Raw genomic sequence first — 15,546 nt, forward strand, 5'->3', positions numbered from 1 at the left:
CTGTGTACATTGTGATTAATTAGGTTGAGATTTCGAAAAATTGTTTATGTACACCTGTGTACAACGTGATTAATAAGGCTGAGACTTTGTAAAATTGTTTGGTATCTTTGTTTTTTTTTTTTTGAATATTAAGGTTGATTTAACAGAATAGTGGATTGTACTCTGTTTTCTAAGGTATTTAAGGCTGGTTGTTTGGATGAGTTGTAAAGTCGTTGTTGTACACATGTGTATATTGATGTTAAGCTGATTTGAACTAAATATGTTCTGTAGACTGCACTTTTTTAACCATATGTTAGTTTTGTCCAGTGTACACATGTGTACTCATATGTGACATGTTGTTTATACTCTGTTTTTAAGCATTATACTCTATTTTTAGGAAGGTTCATTATAGTCCGTTGTACACAGGTGTATTTTCCCGTGATACACATGTGTATGATACTGTTGTACATATATGTATGTACACAGTGGACACATTTTCTAATGTAGTTGATATAGCTAATACTTTATTGAGCAGGCAATTTGTGTTCAAAACCACATCTGGTGTTAGGCTGTATCATTTTCCAAATGAAGGATTTGCAATCAAGTAAGTGGATTAATGCTGGAGTCGTTAATTGTTTGCATCAATGCTAAACCATTACGAAAATAAGTGAACAAATGAAGTAAATATTTTTGGGGAAGCTGATAAAATCAAGGGGACAAAGCCGCGATTGTTTTGCAATACTGAATATGGTCATTTTTACTTGGTTTGCTTTGATCAACGATGACGATTTTTTCAGTAAGACCACGCCGTACAAAGTGGTAATCGACATTTGAATACATATGGTTTTATTCCTAAGTGGACATACTATAACTGATTATGACATGATCTTTGATTTCAGAAGGATGTTTTCACAAAGTATATGAAGCTGGTTAATCATCCAAAGTATCAGTAGATTGAAAATGCAGTGCCACAAAGGTTGGTTTTGAATGGAAGATGGTCGGCAACACGATCTATTGCGGGTCTTTGTTGTGCGTCATATGGAAACTCGGTTTGGCATACAGTTGATAAATGGGATAGTTTATACAGTTGATAAATGGGATAGTGGCTTCCCACTTGAGCCGGGCCCCAAGAAAGCAACACTGACACGGTTACGGAAGAAATACGCAGTGAAATAGTGGAACACAAGTTTATTTTCTATCGGCAGATTGGAATGCACATGTGATGTTTTGGTGTTTGATTCTTTTTTGAAATAGTGGAACACAAGTTTAATTTCTATTTGTATGGATTTTTTTGTTTTTTAGACTATTTGACACCTTACTGAATCGTATAAAGGTTATGTGTAACAAATTTCATACAACACTTACACAATACAGATGTGCACAGTTGTAACAGAGTAAACTCAGTACAGACATAGTAAGCAGGTAAGTTATATAAATATCCAATTACACCTATGTACAGACGTAGTAAGCAGGTAAGTATACATGTGTACATGTAATATACATTATATAAAACATATTTTATTGACCGTAGTACACTACTGTGAGGATTTATGTTTCACATTTTTCCAACAAAAAAGAAAGTTGTTATGTATTTTGAAAGACATTTTACAAGTCATACCGTACTAAATCTAGCTTTCACAAACGGTTTGAATTCGGGGGGGAGGGAATAATTGGTTTCCAGTAGCTAGTCCCATTGGGAGTTTCATACACGTTACTCGCAACCGACTCTGCACAATTATATTAAAGAAGGTTGGTAAAAAAAAAGGACAACAATGCTGAGGGTCTTCAAAGGCTCATTAACTAAATGCAGCTACCGTGTATTATACGCATGTGTACTATAGTGTTTGCATATATAAAAGAAGAAGTACACATGTGTACCTCGGACCTACATATTATACACAAAAAATGACTAAAACTCAAGTTCAAATATTGCTGTAATTTTGTAAGACCATGTGTTAATACAAATCTGATCAATCATCTTCCTTCTCCAAATCAAACACCAAATAATGCCAATACAATATTAATTCTTTCAAGTAATCTATAATAATCAATAATCGATTATTCTATAGTTTTGCGTTAAAATGTGATAATAGCGACTCTAAGGTTAATCTGCGACATTTCGTCGAACAGCTTCCAGACGTTCATGTTCAAGTTCACGAACGCTACTAATTTCACCATCGATTCGATCACCACCCGCATGATTCGGATTCAACTGCGGTCTAATAATCTGTTTCCTTTAGAAGCACCTTCATTTAGCTTATTCTTTCGAAGCCTTTTTCTCTGAGCTCTTGTGAGCTTTTCAAACCCTAATTCACCCTCTCCTTCACTCCTTTCTTCTTCTTCCTCCAATTCATTTGTATCTGTACAATAATGAAAAAACCAAACAAACAATAATCTATACATCGATACGATCATCTTAATAAAAACACAAAGAAAACAAAATCAATCAATTGAAATCAACTGCCTTTTCCAATTAAATGTTCGCCGGAATCCAATCCGTCTCCAATTGCCTTTTCGGATTAAATGTTCGCCAGAATCTAATCCGTCTCTGATTAATGTTCGTCAAAATCTTATGCCGTCTCCAATTAATGTTCGCCGGAATAGTGGAGCTTCTGATGAAAAATATGAATGTGATGAACTGAGTTTATGAAGTTTACGTTCTGTTGAATGATAAAAGCTGAATTCGAAATCTGGTGAATGGATTGAAAATATGGTTATTTGTTAAACAATTAAGATGATAATCTTCTAAATTTTTAAAATATAGAAACGATCTGGTTGTTTGGTAACTAATTTCAATTATGAAATTAATGATTTAAAGTTAATTTTTTTATATAATTACAATCCTAACCTTATCAACTCTAAAGAAAATCAATGGTCCAGATCAGTTCACGCAGTTCACTCTTGGGATTTTGTTCACGTTTGAACCTAATCCTATATATATATATATATATATATATATATATATATATATAGGGGGCTGCTAGAATGAGAACCACCTCGAATTGTAAGAACCGCGAGAACTACTTGATCCGGGGCGAGGTGGACCAATTTTTTTTTTCAAAAACGTAGATGCATGTATTATAAACACATTCGTAAAAAAAATTTAAAAAAAATGTCGTGCGTGTAGTTTTCTACACCGCAAGTTTGTGGTTTACGAGTTCTGTAAATTTACGGAACTCGTAAACCACAAACTTGTGGTGTAAAAAACTACACGCACGGCATTTTTTTTAAAATTTTTTTTACGAATGTGTTTATAATACATGCATCTACGTTTTTGAAAAAAAAATTGGTCCACCTCGCCCCGTACGGTGTGGTTCTCGCGGTTCTTACAACTCGAGGTGGTTCTCATTCTAGCGGTCCCCTATATAGGTGTGTATATATATATATATATATATATATATATATATATATATATATATATATATACAGGACAAAGATCCGTTAGGAACCACCCTTTATTGCGAGAACCGCGAGAAACAATGTGAACACAACCAAAAATAGCTAAAAAACACACAAAATTTTTTTAATATTTTTTTTTATAAAAAAATCGCTACTTTTAGTAAAAAAATATTTTTTTTAAATTTAAAAAAAAATTGACTACTAAAAGTAGCGATTTTAACTTAAAAAATATTAAAAAAAAATTAGATTTTTTAGATTTTTTAGTTTTTTGCATTTTTAGCTTGGGGGGGGGGGGGTTGGGGAGGGTTTAGGTTTTTTTTTTTTTTGGGGGGGGGGGTGGGGGAGGGGGGTTTAGGTTCTTGGGGTTGGGGGGGGGTTAGGTTTTTTATTGGGCGGGGGGATGGGGGTGGGGGTTAGGTTTTTTTTTTTTTTTAGGTTTTTTTAGCTATTTTAGTTTGTGTTCACATTGGTTCTCGTGGTTCTCGCAATAAAGATGGTTCTCACATGAACTTTACCCTATAATATATATATATATATATATATATATATATATATATATATATATATATATATATATATATATATATATATATATATATATATATATATATATATATATATATATATATATATATATATATATATATATATAAATTTGAAGTATATACTGAGGGTGCAGTGCTAATGATACTATAAGATGTTAATGGCAATTTTTATAATTTTTTATACACCAAGTTAAGATTTTGTACACTTTTATATATTAAGGATATATCTTGTGTGTATATTATTAACGGTCAGTTTTTTTTAACTTTGTATAAGTTTGTATATGCTAATGATACTATAAGACACTTTCTAAATCAAATTTATACTGTACAAAAGAAATGGAATCCAACTTCGTTGGTTTTTTAGTGGGGTTCCACCTAACCACTACTCTACCTTTACCTTTGCATATGGACTTAGCAGCGACAAAACGTACGGTAAATCGAATTTATACCGTGCATGAGAATGTTTTATATCTACTAAAATATTTACTAACATTTGTATAGTATTTATTTAATAGTTAAGATTATATAAAAACATTTCAATTAATCTTTTTATCGTTTATAACATATTACATAAACCTTTCGTCATTCTATTGATATAATAAAAGATCATTTTCTTCGGAGATTAAAATTCTCACACTCGTCCCCTCTATCTGTCACACCCCAACCGATGACGGAAACATCGGGGTGCGAGCACTAAGCGTTCAGATTGCTCATGAGATTTCCATAACACTAAAGTTTCAATATAGATTAATAGATTTCATGCAAAATTTGTCTAACAGCACAACCATGTCAAAATAACCACAAGTTCCGACAAACATCAAGTATCAGATTTTGTTCACTTAACTAGGTGAGTTTCTAAGCTTCTTCCTAGCTTGATTCCATGTTCTTAGCATCCTGCAACATGTATTAAAATACAGTCAGTACAAAAATGTACCGGCGAGTATACAAGTTTAAATAATAGCATAACAGATTTAAACAACTCATATCCACGGTGTAAGAATAAAATAGTTTCAGCCGTGCTAGTGCTGCAGTCCACGCGGTGATAGCCCAAGTATCCCGATGCTTTAGTGTTTACCCAAGACTCAAGGTAAACTAGAATCCTCCTAACAATACCCCCCGAGAATAATGGGAGAGGTGCATCTCCTATAGCGCTACTATTGTTAATGCGGAACTACACACCTGGATTAAACGTCACATAGCACAAATAGAATACTAGAATGCACAAGTTTTCACATACACGTAGGATAGAGTTTAGCTTGCAAAAGTATCAAGTTTCGTAGTTTATAGAATACATGTTACATCCCAAAGTTTAAAGCAAAAATGGATCGAGTATACTCATAGTGATTGCTTAACGGTATAGACCGTTATTGGATCAAAGGGAGCTCTTTTAGAATTAGCCTGATTAGATTACAACAGATAAGAGTCGGGCAGAGTAACGAGATTACGCAAAGTGTCGAAACAGTCACTGGATCGGATGGCTGTCCAATCGGATTGCCAGTCGATCGAGTGCCAAGTGTGTGAGGGACGGATATCTGCCCGATCGGATGGCTATCCGATCGGGTTGCCACTTGATTCAAATTCCATAAAGCGAGGAGGGATCGGATGCCTGTCCGATCGGATGGCTATCCGATCGGATCATCATTCGATCCAAGTATTGAGTTTAGTGTTGGTCACCTCTATCGGATGGCTGCCCGATCGGATGGCTATCCGATCGGGTTGCCACTCGATTGAAATTCCCAAGTTCCAAGTTTTCTGGAAAAGTTCTAAGTGTTGAAAGGTTTCAAGGCTAAAGGACAAGTGTCTCCTGATCGAGTGGTTGTCCGATCGGGTGGCTACCCGATCGGGTTGCCGTTCGATCGGGCGGTCCTTGTCCCGTTCACCCTTTTTGTAAAATTTCTAAGTTTCTAGAATGATGACGACGATACGGAATGCATTAAGAATACGGTAAACTCATCGTCTCTCAGTCGTTCTGATCGGGTGGGAATCACCCTTGTCCGGTCAGTCGTCTGTTTTCAATCAGTTCATGTCGGAATCCGTTCCATGGTCATTTCTTCCGGCATCAATCCGTTTCCAAACCTACTCTAGACTATCCATCAAGTCTACAGTTCGTTTATGCCCGGATTTCACCGATTAAAGTGAAAGGTTGAAGAAAAGATGAAGAAAACTTTAAGTTTCATATGAAAAGTCTAGATTTAGCTTGGATTTAGTGTAAAAACGTATGAAATTCCTTGGATCTGAGCTAGATCTTGGCAGAAATGACATCATTCGACAGTTTGTACAAACCACCATGATGATATCACCTTCAAGAGCTCAAATCTCGAGGATTTCATGGTAAAAAATGTGATTTCAGAGGTGAATCACGTAGAGAATGAGGTGTAGATCAAGAAAGTACAAGGATCTAGTGTAACACGTACCGGAATCGTCAAGAAAATGAAGAAATAAGATGTTCGTGCGTCTGAGTCGAGCAGGGCTGTCACATCACTGAAGGACTGATGTGATAGCTCCTATTTATAGTGTGAAGGAGGGTGAGCAGGGCTGTGCGCATGGATTGGGTGGCAACTCGATCGAGTGGCCACTCGATCGGGTGGTCATCCGATCGAGTGGTCATCCGATCGGGTGGTCATCCGATCGGATTGCCACTTCGGCTAATCCATCCTTTCCGTGTTCCCGTTTTCACATGCAAGATTAAGCGTTGCGTATTCTTTGGTAATAGATCAACTAGGTTACATCATAAACACCAAAAGTTTTTCCAAGATTGATAGATTCCGCCAGTGACAAGACTCCAGTCTCTCGTTCCACCAAGAATCAAGGTTCACGAGTCTCAAGAGTTAAGCACCAAATGTAGAGTTAGACATTCCAAGCATATAGATTTAGGCATTCCAACACAGATTTAGACATTCCAAGCATATAGATTTAGGCATTCCAACATAGATTTAGACATTCCAAGCATATAGATTTAGGCATACCAAACATATAGATTTACCAAGACATTAAAGTATCACACATTAAATAGTTTAGGGGCTAGACTTGCCAATAACTAAATTTCAGGGATTAAATCTGACAAAAATCTAAAGTTTGGGGACGCTGGGCGTTACAGTCTCCCCTCCTTTAGGAGATTTCGTCCCCGAAATCTTAGAAGAAGACTGCTTGAAGAGCTGCGGGTACTTGGCCTTCATATCACTTTTCAACTCCCAAGTGAATTCGGCGCCACGCTTTCCTTCCCATCGAACCTTTACATTGGGAATTTTGCTACGCCTCAGACGCTTGACATCTTGATCCATGATTTTGACCGGTTTCTCCACAAATTTTACAGCTTCATTTATTTGCAAGTCCTCAAGGGGAACCTGAAGTTCCTTGTCGGCTAGGCATTTACGTAGATTAGATACGTGGAACACTGGGTGCACGTTGTTTAGTTCTTGTGGTAAGTCAAGTCTGTATGCCACCTTGCCAATCCTTTCGAGTATCTTGAAAGGACCCACATAGCGAGGAGCGAGCTTTCCCTTCTTTCCAAAACGAACTAGTCCCTTCCAGGGAGATACCTTGAGAAGAACTCGTTCACCAACATCAAATTCCAGAGGCCTACGCCTAACATCAGCATCGCTCTTTTGTCTGCTCCTAGCCTTGATCAAGTTATCACGGATCTGGATAATCTTATCTGTTGTCTCTTGAATGATCTCAGGGCCAGTAAACTGCTTGCCAGCTGAGAGGAGGTCGACACTTGCGGCCATACAAAGCTTCGAAAGGAGCCATCTGAATACTGGAATGATAGTTGTTGTTGTACGAGAACTCAATCAATGGTAAATGTACATCCCAGTTACCTCCAAAGTCGATGACACAAGAACGGAGCATATCCTCTAGGGTCTGAATAGTACGCTCGGTCTGTCCATCCGTTTGAGGATGAAAGGCCGTGCTAAGATTCAAATGAGTACCCATAGCGGATTGGAAGGTTTACCAAAGACGTGAAGTAAAATGACCATCACGGTCCAAGATTATGTCAAGAGGTATGCCATAACGGCATATAATCTCATCAGTATGGATTCGAGCAAGTTTCTCCACCCTGTAATCCTCACGAATAGGAAGAAAGTGGGCGGATTTGGTCAAACGATCGATTATCACCCAGATACTATCGTCACCAGAAGGTGCTCGAGGGAACTTAGTAATAAAGTCCATAGCTGTGACAACTCGAACTTTAGACTTACTGTGATGTAACGTTACGTGCTTACGAGAACTGAATTATATGATTTTAAGTGAATATTTGTTATGTGCGTATGTATGTTATGTGTTGCACGAGCCAAACTACACAAACCGGCCACACAAGCCCTTTGGGCCACACTTTGAAATCGGACCCCATGAGATAACCGAGTGGGCTCGGCCCACTCCCCATTCGCAAACACAAAACCCCTTGTGAGGGTTTGATTTTGATTGTTTTGCAAAAACATCACACACACACAAACCCTAGAAGCTTTTGCTCTCTCTCGCTTACTTGGAACCCGACGGCACAAGAATTCTATTCGGATCACCCTTGTTCCTTCTCCAATCCGGTTAGTGATTATGTATTGATTGATTGTGTGTTACGATTTGCATGATTGCTTGATACCGAAACTTGTTGTGTATGATATTATTAGATTGGGTTGATGATAAATAATGTTCATATAATTGGCTTGCTCATGAAATTGGATATATGTGTTTTGTATGATGTTAATCGGCTCATGTATATAGTCAAGGGTCACAAGAAATCGGATGGTATGATATAAGTTAAACGGTAATCGGAATGCTTGCAATCAGTCGATGTGTTAGACGATTTGGATTAAATGTTATGATATATGTTCATGTGAATTGTTAAAGATTGTTCATATGATTGTTAGGGTTCATGAGAGTTCTTGATAAAATACCCTGTTTGGTCGATATCATGCTAAACGAATTGTTAGAAATCTGTTAATTGAGTTGAGTATAATTGGAAACTATTATGTGATTGTAACCGATCTGCAAGAAATCAGGAAAACCAGTTACACACACGGTTGCGACTCGGTATCACTCGTTGCGAGTCGGAACCCCACTCGAGACCACAAACAGCACCAGCCGAGACCACGGTTGCGAGTCCCGTTGCGACTCGTAACCAGACCATGATGAGCCGAAATCACCAGTTGCGACTCGCAACCTCCTGTTGCGACTCGTAATCTCCGGCTGTGACTCGTAACCGGGCCATGATGAACCGAAACCACCTGTGGCGACTCGTAACCACGGGTTGCGACTCGAGATCGCTGGTTGCGACTCGAGACCTTCTTTGCACGTACACTGTTTTGGGCCTACACTGTCACGGGCCCAACCTTATGACTGTTATGTTATTGGACTTGTTTACATAGTTGTTAATTGGACTGCCTATGTTAATTGGGCCGACTACTTGGACTCGTTACTTGATATGAACTGCTGATACTGTTATGTGATTTGCCATGATTATACTTGATACCATACGTAATACAAACGTACTACATACGAACCTAACTTGCATAGTAACCATGATAGGACGTGGTTGATTCCTTACTTGTATACTTGAGCATTATACTGTCTGCCGAGCAAACCCAGGTGAGTTCACACTCCTACTAAGGCATGGGATTCCCGGGTCGTGGGAATGGGATAAAGGTTACAATTGACTAAGAACGTATATATGCTTTTCCTAGACTATCACCTACCATGGTCCTCGGATGTCAGGACGGTTCCGTAGGTTAGGATAACACCTACGTGGTCATATGCCAATTACTGCCTCGGATGTCAGGCACGCACGTAAAACCTACGTGTACGCATTACTTACTTCTATCCTCGGTACAAAGGATACGTACGTGAAACCCACGTACACCCCCGCGTCTCCTATCCTCGGTTGTGAAGGATACGTGCGTAAAACCTACGTACACCCCATACGCGCTACTGTTCTCGGAAGAAGAACAGGGATGATACGAATAGTTGATACGAATAGTCTAGTGGTCATATAACATGGGAAGCCCCCACCTATACAACGTACTAACGGCCCAGTAGAGCCACCCTTTACTTACTGTTACGCACTTACTTACTGTGAACTCGCTCAACTAGTTTGTTGATCATTCTGTTACATGCCTTGCAGATCGTTAGGTACATGGAGCTTGCACAAGGAGGAGCCGGTCGTTGTGGACAAGGATCGTACTACCTTGATTTGACACTTATGACATTTCAGTATTTTTAACTTGGGTTTATAACAATGCTTCCGCTACTTAAACAATGCTTGGTTTTGAAACATCGATCATGTCTTGATGAATTACTTTAATGACTTTTATTATTAAATGCTATGTTTGATATGATTGATGGCTTGATCCTGGTCACGTCACGCACCCAAGCGGTGGTACTCCGCGTGTGGATTTTGGGGGTGTGACAGATTGGTATCAGAGCCATTGGTTATAGAGAACTTGGTTTTAATATGGGAAAACGTTTTTATTAAAACCGGACTATAACCAGAACAGTGCTCTCGACGATCCACAACGACGCTTCGCTCCACGTGCAAGACTCGACATTTTAGGTAATAAGGTTTATGTTTATTGCCTACTTGCTAGAACTGCTTAGAACTTTGCTCGTGGTATGCTTAGACTACAATGCTCACTATTTGCTATTGCTTAAGAACCCTTACGTGCTTACACTTTTCTGTCATCGCACTATTCGCGAACTTTTCTCACCTATTTCGCCTTTGACATGAAGATCAATGGCTGGAAGAATTAACATGACACAAGCCCAGTTAGAGGCTCTTGTTCAAGCCCAAGTTGCTGCGGCAGTTGCAGCAGCTCAAGCAGGTAGTATATCCTGCAGTATAGGCACACACTAGGATCCCTAGATCCTACATTCACTCTTGTATTTAACTTGCCCTATTCGTACACAATAGGTCAACACGCGCAGCAGCCTGTCTGCACTTTCAAGAACTTCATGGACTGTCGTCCAAACTCTTTCAGCGGCACAGAAGGAGCGGTTGGACTCCTCCACTGGTTCGAGAAGCTAGAATCAGTATTCGAGATGTGCGAGTGCCCTGAGGCTCGCAAGGTCAAGTTTGCTACTGGCACCTTGGAAGGAATCGCGCTAACCTGGTGGAACGCGCAGGTGCAGATTCTTGGGTTGGCAGCTGCTAACACCACCCCATGGAACGATTTTAAGGAACTCATCAAGCGTGAGTATTGCACGCGTGAAGACATTCACAAGCTGGAAGACGAGCTATATAATCTGAAAATGGTTGGGTCAGAGATCGAAGCGTATACTAAACGGTCGAACGAGCTGGCCGTTCTGTGTCCTACTATGGTGGACCCTCCATACAAGCGCATTGAGTTGTATCTCAAGGGATTGGCGCCAGAAATTCAGAGCCACGTGACGTCGGCTAACCTCGAAAACATCCAGGAAATCCAACGCCTCGCTCATCGCATCACCGATCAGGCAGTGGAACAGAATAAACTGCCTAAGCGCGTCAGCGCTACTACTACAGTCACTCCTTCAGCTACTCCCGTTACCCTCAGTGACAACAAGAGGAAATGGGAGGGGGATTCAAGCAAAGCATCAGTTTCGGTTCAGTCCCAGAATCAGCAGCGAAAGACTGACAACTATCAAAGCCCTAACCAGCAGTCGTCAGGTAGCCACAGGCAGGGTGGATATCGCGGAAATCTTCCAAAGTGCAACAACTGCAACAAACACCACAACGGTCAGTGTAACAAGGGTCGTTGTCAAAGATGCCTCAAGATGGGTCACGAGGCCAAAGACTGTAGAAGCCCTCGTCCTGTGAACCAAAATCAGCAGCAGCCTCACGCTCAGCCTAACCAACAACAGGGCAACAAGGGATGCTACAATTATGGTGCTGAAGGCCACATCAAGAGACACTGCCCACAGCTCAACAGGAACCAGAACAACAACAACAACAACCAGGGCAACGGCAACAACAACAACGGCGGGAACAACAACAATAATGGCAACGAGGCAAGAGGTCGAGCTTTCGTTTTGGGAAGAGGAGACGCAGTGAACGATCCCAACGTTGTTATGGGTAAGTTTCTCCTCGACAATATTTACGTTACTATTTTGTTTGATTCGGGTGCGGATACAAGCTATATGTCTGTGAAAATGTGTCAACTGCTAAAACGTGCACCAACACTTTTACCCACCAAACATGTAGTAGAGTTAGCTAACGGTAAAAGTCTAGAAGCCACGCACGTAGTTCAGGGTTGTAACCTTATTCTAGCTGGTCAAGCCTTTTCTATTGATCTCATTCCCATAGTTTTGGGTAGCTTCGACGTCGTGATTGGGATGGATTGGCTATCCCAACACCAGGCAGAAATCCTATGCAGCGAGAAGATTATTCGCATTCCTCGTTTTGGTCAGGAACCTCTTGAAGTTCAAGGCGACAAGAGTGGTGCAGTGGTTGGCATCATCTCATTCTTAAAGGCTCAGAAGTGCTTACGTAAAGGTCACACAGCCATTTTGGCCCTTGTTTCAGACGCATCAGTAAAGGAGAAGAAATTGGAAGATATACCGGTCGTACGTGATTTTCCTCAGGTGTTTCCTGAAGATTTACCTGGCTTACCGCCTCATCGACAGGTCGAATTTCAGATCGAGCTCGCTCCAGGAGCAGCACCCATAGCTCGCGCACCATATCGTCTAGCTCCATCAGAATTGGAAGAATTGTCAAAGCAACTGCAAGAACTCTTGGAAAAAGGCTTCATTCGTCCAAGCTCTTCGCCTTGGGGAGCTCCAGTGCTTTTCGTGAAAAAGAAAGACGGTACGTTCAGGATGTGTATAGACTACAGGGAACTGAACAAGGTGACGGTAAAGAACCGTTATCCTCTTCCACGCATAGACGACTTGTTCGACCAGTTGCAAGGGTCGTGTTACTATTCCAAGATCGACCTACGGTCAGGTTATCATCAGCTGAGAGTCCGCGAGGAGGACGTCTCTAAGACAGCATTCAGAACTCGCTATGGTCACTACGAGTTCTTGGTTATGCCGTTCGGACTTACGCACGCACCTGCAGTATTTATGGATCTTATGAACAGGGTGTGTAAACCCTATCTCGACAAGTTCGTCATTGTTTTCATCGACGACATTCTGATTTACTCCAAGAGTCAGAAGGAGCACGAGCAGCATCTTCGTCTGATATTGGAACTCCTTCGAAAGGAACAGTTGTACGCTAAGCTCTCAAAATGCGACTTCTGGCTTCGTGAAGTCCACTTCTTAGGCCACGTGGTAAACAAGGATGGGATTCACGTCGATCCATCCAAGGTTGATTCAATCAGAAACTGGCCTGCACCGCGTACACCGACAGAAATACGTCAATTCTTGGGTTTGGCAGGATACTACAGACGGTTTATTAAAGACTTTTCAAAGATCGCGCAACCACTTACGCTACTGACACAGAAGGGTGTCACCTACCGTTGGGGCAACACGCAGGAAACTGCTTTTCAGTATCTAAAGGATAGGCTCTGCAGCGCACCTATTCTTTCATTGCCAGAGGGCACAGAAGACTTCGTAGTATATTGTGATGCATCCATCCAGGGTATTGGATGTGTGTTGATGCAACGTGATAAAGTGATAGCCTACGCTTCTCGGCAACTCAAGGTTCATGAACGCAACTACACGACGCACGATTTGGAGCTGGGAGCTGTCGTTTTCGCGCTTAAGATATGGCGACACTACCTGTACGGTACCAGATGCACGATTTACACCGATCACAGGAGTCTCGAGCATATCCTTAAGCAAAAGGATTTGAACATGCGTCAACGACGATGGGTCGAGTTACTTAACGACTACGAATGCGCCATCAAGTACCATCCCGGCAAAGCCAATGTTGTGGCTGACGCTTTGAGTCGAAAGGACACCTTACCGAAGCGCGTGCGAGCGCTACAGCTTACGATTCAATCTAGCCTTCCTACACAGATACGAAATGCTCAGGTAGAAGCATTGAAGCCTGGAAACGTCAAGGCTGAAGCCTTACGCGGCTCACGACAACAGATGGAACAGAAGGCAGACGGTGCCTACTATGTAACGGGCCGGATTTGGGTCCCACTTTATGGCGGCCTACGCGAACTTGTGATGGATGAAGCTCATAAGTCTCGCTACTCGGTACATCCAGGGTCAGATAAAATGTACCACGACATCAGCACTACTTATTGGTGGCCTAGTATGAAGGCTCACATCGCTACGTACGTTGGAAAATGTTTGACCTGTGCGAGAGTCAAGGTTGAATATCAGAAACCAGCTGGTCTACTTCAGCAGCCTAAGATACCACAATGGAAATGGGAAGAAATTTCCATGGACTTTGTTACAGGCTTACCTAGATCTCAGCGTGGGAACGATACAATATGGGTCATAGTTGATCGACTCACCAAGTCTGCACACTTCCTACCGATTAAGGAAACGGACAAGTTCTCCACTCTCGCAGACGTCTATCTCAAAGAAGTTGTTTCGAGGCACGGAGTGCCCACCTCTATTATTTCGGATCGCGATGCACGATTCACGTCAGAGCTTTGGCAAGCAATGCATAAATCTTTCGGCTCACGATTAGACATGAGCACAGCATATCATCCTCAGACGGATGGGCAGTCTGAGCGAACGATCCAAACACTAGAAGACATGCTTCGGGCATGCGTTATCGATTTCGGCAACGGCTGGGAAAAACATCTCCCTTTGGTGGAGTTTTCATACAATAACAGTTATCATACCAGCATTCAAGCCGCTCCATTTGAGGCATTGTACGGACGTAAATGCCGATCACCTCTCTGTTGGGCAGAGGTGGGGGATAGTCAGATTACGGGTCCAGAGATTGTAGTGGACGCCACAGAAAAGATTGCACAGATACGGGAACGCATGGCGGCAGCACGCGACCGTCAGAAAGCCTACGCGGACAAGCGTAGAAAGCCTTTGGAATTTGAGGTCGGAGACCGGGTTTTATTGAAAGTTTCACCCTGGAAAGGTGTGGTACGTTTTGGCAAACGGGGCAAACTGAATCCGCGGTACGTCGGACCATTCGAAATCTTAGAAAAGATTGGCAAGGTAGCCTACAAGTTGAACCTACCAGCTGAACTCGGAGCAGTTCACAATGTCTTTCACGTATCAAACTTAAAGAAGTGCCTATCAGATGAAAACCTCATCATTCCTTATAAGGAACTCACTATCGACGAGCGGTTGCAGTTCGTCGAGGAACCAGTAGAAATCACGGACCGGGATGTGAAGGTCCTCAAAAGCAAGAGAATCCCTCTTGTTCGAGTTCGTTGGAACTCCAAACGTGGCCCAGAGTACACCTGGGAACGCGAAGACAGAATGACAGAAAAGTACCCCCAGTTATTCGAAACCAATACTACCACTACTGAGGCTGAAGCTACTACTTCGGAATTTCGGGACGAAATTCCAGATCAACGGGGGGAGGATGTGACACCCCAGGAAAACCAGTGAACGCTATACCTTACCTAGCTTCCTCAGTGAGTGCATACCAAATTTCGGGACGAAATTTCCAATTAGTTGGGGATAATGTGACAACTCGAACTTTAGACTTACTGTGATGTAACGTTACGTGCTTACGAGAACTGAATTATATGATTTTAAGTGAATATTTGTTATGTGCGTATGTATGTTATGT

At 41.4% G+C, this 15,546-nt stretch overlaps 1 protein-coding gene across 1 annotated transcript in view; it reads right to left on the reverse strand.

The window, feature by feature from the left end:
• Positions 1–2,187: 2,187 nt before the first annotated feature.
• Positions 2,188–15,546, reverse strand: part of LOC110880801 — a 29,820-nt gene continuing 16,461 nt past the window's right edge. Inside the window, exon 2 of the mRNA XM_022129251.1 lies at positions 2,188–2,339. Within this exon, the coding sequence (XP_021984943.1) occupies positions 2,188–2,339 (152 nt within the window). The remainder of the gene's footprint in view (positions 2,340–15,546) is intronic.

This window comes from Helianthus annuus, chromosome 10 (assembly GCF_002127325.2).
Source record: "Helianthus annuus cultivar XRQ/B chromosome 10, HanXRQr2.0-SUNRISE, whole genome shotgun sequence".
Lineage (NCBI taxonomy): Eukaryota > Viridiplantae > Streptophyta > Magnoliopsida > Asterales > Asteraceae > Helianthus > Helianthus annuus.